Genomic DNA, 6306 nt, shown 5'->3' on the forward strand with positions numbered 1-6306 from the left:
GTTACAGGTTAAGTGAATTAGCTTTATACATTGCTGCCAACTCAAAAGCTTCTTTTTTTTCTTTTTGGCAGGAAAAGTGACTGATAAGGAAAATTTCATATGGGCCCTAATTTTTATTCTTTTTATTCCAACACTTGCATCTCCAGGTAACCATTCTCATTTATCTATATCAATACATCTTCTATAATCCTATCTCATTAAGATTGTCCATGTATATGGTAGGCCGGATTCACGGCATTCCGACCATTGAATTATCGTTCATGTATCAAACTACAAAGTTCGCTGTGCCTGGCTCCTTGTATGCCATTCGTGGAGTCCATCGAAGGGCTGGTGGCCTTTGCGAATGGCTTGCCAGGAGCTATGCACGCTGTTTTAGTAATCATCACGTATATATTCTCCTTGTTTTTCTGTTTTATAGAGTTTTAGTTAGATTTTTCTATGAAATGTGCAATAATGTTCCACAAATAGGAACCATTCACTAGTTCTTACTGAGGGTAAAGTTTAAGCAATAGGAGGGACTGGTTGCTCGTGTTAAATCGTGTAGTTGCCTATGTAGAACAGCGATTGAGACATGGTAGTTTTCTGTGAATGGTTTAAAAATTTGAGTTCTATTGTTATTGCTCGATTATATGATCTTAATATGTTACGATTTCACGAATTCGTTCATAAAAATGAGTTGCTTCGATCATGGGAACTGTAAGGAAGTTCTTTTAGAAGAATGCATAATATGTTTCTATACAACATTTCTACTTGGAAAAATATTACATTTTACCATGAACCAACAATTGAAAAACTCGAACAACACATTTGAGAGTCTTACGTACCTCAATATCTGTACCATTTACATTGCCAGAATTTTCAGCTCCAAGATTATGCTGGCACGTCTTAGGAATCGATCATCATCCTGCCGGAAAACTCCCTGTACTGATGGATGCCGGTGAAGAAGAAGAAGAATGTGCCAAATGCTTCTGCTGTATCTTAACATCCATAAGATCAGCTATGCGCCCAGGCCGTGATATCGCGACGATTTCGGCATCAATCTCATTTTTCAACATCTTGATAGCAGTGGACATGGCAGGCCTGTGCCTGGTGGTCTCTTGCACACAAAGCAACCCAACTTTCAAAAACTGCACCGCTTCTGTTTCAGGGAAATCTCTGTTTAATACTGAATCCACCAGCTCTACAAGGTTCTTGGCATTATACAGTTCCCATGCCTGCAACAGGGATACATGTGTGTGAAAAGAGAGACACATTTCCTCAATTTCTGCTAAGGATTGTAGTTTGTAGTATAGAGATTGAATTTTGTTCATTTCTTGGTACCTTGTCTACTAGATACTGCTCCCCATGTTGCAGGTGGTAATTCATAACAGGATGGCCACTGACAATTTCAAGCAGCAGTACTCCGAAGCTGTAAACGTCTGATTTTCGGGTAAGACGACCGCTGTGGGCATATTCTGGTGATAGATACCCTCTTTTAACAATTTCCCGCAAAAGAAAAACAGATGAAACACCCATCAGCAACAAAATTCGAACAAGTAATCGAATGTCATTCAATAAGAAACATCCCAATAGTAACTAATTCCAGTTCTTACTCACAATGTGCCAGCCACACGAGTACTAATGTGCGATATGTCGTCCCTAAACAGCTTAGCCAAGCCAAAATCCGCGAGTTTTGGTGTGAAATTCTTATCCAGAAGGATATTACTCGCCTTGATATCCCGATGCACGATATGAGGATTGAGTTCTTCATGCAGGTAATGTAGTCCTTCCGCAGTACCTAAGGTAACACGTTTCCTCAATTCCCATGTAAATTTCACCCTGTTCTTCTCACTCCCTGTTCATCAATAAAACATAGATGAACCTCATGATCTGATTAGATACGAGTCCTAATGCGCACAAAACGAATGAAGCTCAAATCAACCGAGTTCGGCATATATACGAGGATAATACATACATACACGTGCAAATCAAGAGTCACAGGTACGAGGATTTAGCAAGGATTCCAAAACACACGCACATAGATCATCACCACATCTCAAATTCATCCCTAGAAAAGAGTTAAAGGGATATGATTTTATACCCAAAAACGTATGGTGGAGGCTGTTATTTTCCATATAATCATACACCAGAAGCCTTTGAGCCCCGTCTACACAACACCCTTTGAGAGTAACGAGATTCTCATGTCTTAAATCAGACAATGCAGCAATCTCAGACACAAACTCCCTCTCCCCACGCATTGATTCTACTTCCACTGCCAAAACCTTAACTGCCACGAACTTGTCACCTATAAGCCTCCCCTGTGGATTTTTCACACAGTTGACCTCCAGGATTCATCACATACAAAACTGGGAAACAACAGTAATATGCGATTTCATTGCTATTTTATATATATATATATATATATATATATATATATATATATATATATATATGTTATTACCTTGTAAACAGAACCGAAACCACCTTGACCAATCTTGTTCTTGAATCCCTGGGTGGCAGCTTTGAGTTCATTGTAAGAAAACACACGAAGATTGGGGCTTTGGATTGTTTGAATCCGACCGTGTCCTTCTTCTTCTTCTTCTTCGCCATCATCGCCATTACAGTTCATTACCAAAAGAGGGGAGGGATGAAAGCATTCCCAAAAGGAGGAAACGAGCTGTTTCATGCTTGGATTGTGATCTATTTGTTTCTTCTTAAACTTGTTTTTTTTTTTTTTGGGTGGAGACTTCCGCAATGCCTGGTCTTGATTTGTGGATTTTCTTGACGGGATTTGATTATAATATGACTTTAATAATTAAATTCAGTAAATCAACAACTGGGGAAGGAGGGAAGTGGGATAAATATGGGATATGGAGAGAAGGATAAATTATTGTTGTTGTATATTTATAGCCAACCTTCGTTGAATTTGACTTTAAAGATGGGATTTTTTATTTTTATTTTTTGATAAAACATCACTCCATTCATGTTAGAACACTGCCCAAGTCATAGTTTACAAAAGAACTTAAAAAGATGGGGCATCAGTAGACCTGGCCAAGGGCCGGGTTGGGCCCGGAACCGGCCCATGGTCAACGGGCCGGTTAACCAGGCCACTAGGCGGTCCGGTCCCGGTTTTCCCTTAGGAAAACCGGTAACCCGGTGGGTTGGACACATGGCGCCCTGCCCATCAGGGCGCTCAGATCCAACGGCCACTAGCAAGTGGCTGTTGGATCATTCAACGGCCACGATCTTGTGGCCGTTGTCGACCCGCCGGGTCAACCGGCTAATTTTTTTTAAAAAAAACCTACTTTTTATGATTTTATCTATAAATACACCCAACGTCCTTTCATTTTGTTTACACAATTCTCTCTTCATTCTCTCTATTCTCAATTCCTTTTAATTTCTTGAATTATCAAAAATATCAAGTTTCGATTATTGGTTTATTGTCAATTGTTGATTTATTTTCATATTTATACAATTACAAATGTTCGGAGCAGGATCAAGTCGTAGGGGTGACAAAGGAAAAGGAAAGGAAAAGAGCACCATACCACCCGAGGTCGAGTATCCTCAATTCAATGTCGATGGATTTGATCTTGAATATTTCGATGATTAAATTCAAGAAATTCGACAAGAGGCGCAACAAAGACAACAAGTTGAACAACCACCACCACCACCACGTCATCATGCAAGTCAAGAAAGTATGAACGATCCGGCGGCCTCTCAAAGACAAACTCGAGCGTTGCCTCGCCCGACATCCGATATCTTCACCAAACACTTCGACAAGATGACGCTTCCCTCCGGTGATTTGCAAGCCAAATGCAAATATTGTTCAAAATGTTACAAATTTAAACAATGAGGTGGTTATGGAACTTTGACGCGGCATATCGAGAAAAATCATCCGGTGGAAATTGGTATTGATCGTGGTCAAACTCAAATTCTGGCATTCTCTTCTCAATCGGGTAATGAATCTCAACTATTTAAATATAACGAAGCTAGATTTAGAGAAGAAACGACTAAATTTTGTGCGGTTGAACAACTTTCTTTTAGTTTTAGGGATAAATTATCTTTTAAAAATTGGCTTTCTACAAGTGCAAATTCTTCTATTAGACGTATTCCAAGAAATAGTCTCAAACGTACAATGAAAAAGTTAGTCGTTGATCAAAAGAAAGAATTAATTAAGGAATTTTATACTTTGAATAATAAAGTTTCTTTGTGTTTCGATATTTGGAGTGGTCATTGGAAAAGTTGTTCATATATGGGTATTACATGTCATTGGATTGATAATAATTAGAACATTCAAAAAAGGTTGCTTGCATATAGATGTTTCAACGAATCACACACGACACAAAATATTTCGCAACTTATATTTGTTATTTTAAAATAATATGGTCTAACTACCAAAGTTTTTTCAATATCTTTTGATAATGCTAGTGCAAATACTTTTAGTATTAGTGAGCTTCTTGAAATATGTAAACCATCACTAGGTGGCAAATTTTTTCATATTAGATGCACATGTCATATTTTAAATTTGTGTGTTCAAGATGGACTAAAAAGTTTAGGCATACATATTCAACTAATTAGGAACGCTATTCATTATTTATGGACGCATCATCAAGTTATGAAGCAATGGGGAAAATTTTGTAGAGTAAATGGTATGAAGCCTAAGCGGTTTGCACGAGATGTTCCAAATCGTTGGAATTCAACATATAAATTGTTATTATCCTCTTTTGAATATAAAGATTTATTATGTACATTTTTTCATCAATTTGTTCAAGCTCGTGATATTTATTTGTTTTCAAATCAATGGAACATATGCACTAGTATTTGTGAAATTTTAAAAGTTTTTAATGATGCTAGTGACCAATTATCCGGTGTTTATTACCCTACTTCACATTTAGTTTTAACACATTGTTGCAACATTGCTTGTATTTTTCATGAACATGTTAATTCTAATGATAGTGTTTTATCTCAATGTATTCTCGTCATGAAAGCAAAATGGGAAAAATATTTTTGCTCATTCCTGAAATTTTTTTATGTGCTTTTGTTTTAGATCCTAGACTTAAATTAGATGGCTTAAGCGACATGTTAACATTATACTATGAATCTTTGGAGCCTATTGCGGAAACGATTCCTTCTATCTCATTGATTTTGTTTAATATTAAAACTCATTTACTTGATATTTATAATGAATATAACATCAAATATGGTGGACAAATTGTTTCACATGAAACACAATCCACTGCAACTAGTAATGTTTCTTCTAAACTTACTAAAGCACAACTTTTAATAAGGGAACAGACGAAACGTCCACGAGGATCCTCAAGTTCCAGTCAGGAACTTGAGAATTATTTTACCACTACTTTTGATTTTAGTGATACAGATGAGGAAAACTTCGACATTTTGAAATGGTGGTCGCAAAAAACACAAATATATCCAATTTTGACTATAATGGCAAAAACAATTCTAGCTTGTCCGGTTTCAACAGTTGCAGTGGAGCAAGCATTTAGTATTGGAGGAAATACATTGGACGAGAGGCGTTATAGCTTAAGGCCGGAAAACTTGGAAGCCCAATGTTTGCTCAATGATTGGTCAAAAGCTGCTACTCGAACACAACATATTCAAAGTGATGAAAAAGACCAAGATGATACCGAAGGAACATCCGGAACTATGACGGGCGGAAATGTGAGTGAAGTAGAATAAAATGTAATAGATTTGTAATATTAAGTCATAAGATATTAAGATGTTGAAATTTTAATATATTGTTTATTTAATAAATGTAATAGATTTTCATTATGGAGATATGAAATATTAGATTGAGATTATTTAAAGAATATGTCTTATTAAAAATTTGTTTAAAAATTTTTAAAAAATTAAATTTCGAAGGTGCAGTGCCCCAGCACTGCATTAGCGCTGCCTCTTCGAATTTAATTCGAAGGTTTAGCACCCCAGCGCTGCAAATTAAGCACTGGGGCACTGCACCTTCGAATTTAAATCGAAGGGGCAGTGCCCCAGCGCCGCCAATTCAGCGCTGGGGCGCTGAACCTTCGAATTAAATTCGAAGGAGCAGCGCCCCAGCGCTGCAATTATTTTTATTTCTTAAAAATGGCACGGTTTAGCCCGGACCCTGAACCGGCGGTTAACCAGACCCGGACCGGAACCGCCGGTTCACAGACTCGGACCGGAACTGGCCATTGGCGGGCCAGTTAAGGGTTGGCTAAATGCCAACCCGAACCCGGCGGGTTCGACCCGAACCCGGACCGTGGCCAGGTCTAGGCAACAGTCTTTAAACTCTTTGGAAATATTAAGATAGGAATTTCAAGAATCTACATT

The 6306-nt window shown here is 37.8% G+C and overlaps 1 protein-coding gene across 1 annotated transcript; it reads right to left on the minus strand.

Moving 5' to 3' along the window:
• Positions 1-690: 690 nt before the first annotated feature.
• Positions 691-2828, minus strand: LOC140891914 (putative serine/threonine-protein kinase). Its single transcript, XM_073300606.1, has 5 exons — positions 2441-2828; positions 2081-2297; positions 1597-1834; positions 1321-1471; positions 691-1214 (listed from the first exon to the last, which is right to left on the minus strand). The coding sequence occupies exons 1-5, from the start codon at positions 2663-2665 to the stop codon at positions 900-902; spliced, it is 1146 nt and encodes a 381-aa protein (XP_073156707.1). The 5' UTR covers positions 2666-2828; the 3' UTR covers positions 691-899.
• Between the last annotated feature and the right edge of the window lie 3478 nt (positions 2829-6306).

This window comes from Henckelia pumila, chromosome 3, assembly GCF_033568475.1.
Source record: "Henckelia pumila isolate YLH828 chromosome 3, ASM3356847v2, whole genome shotgun sequence".
Classification (NCBI taxonomy): Eukaryota; Viridiplantae; Streptophyta; class Magnoliopsida; order Lamiales; family Gesneriaceae; genus Henckelia; species Henckelia pumila.

What these genes read in the sequence shown, in the direction of transcription:
- LOC140891914 (XM_073300606.1), bottom strand. Translation starts at nt 2,665, where the DNA reads ATGAAACAGCTCGTTTCCTCCTTTTGGGAATGCTTTCATCCCTCCCCT. An exon ending in CCTCCACCATACGTTTTTGG is followed by an intron (nt 1,835 to 2,080) that starts GTATAAAATCAT and finishes ATTGATGAACAG; the next exon opens with GGAGTGAGAAGAACAGGGTG. An exon ending in AGCAGTATCTAGTAGACAAG is followed by an intron (nt 1,215 to 1,320) that starts GTACCAAGAAAT and finishes TCCCTGTTGCAG; the next exon opens with GCATGGGAACTGTATAATGC.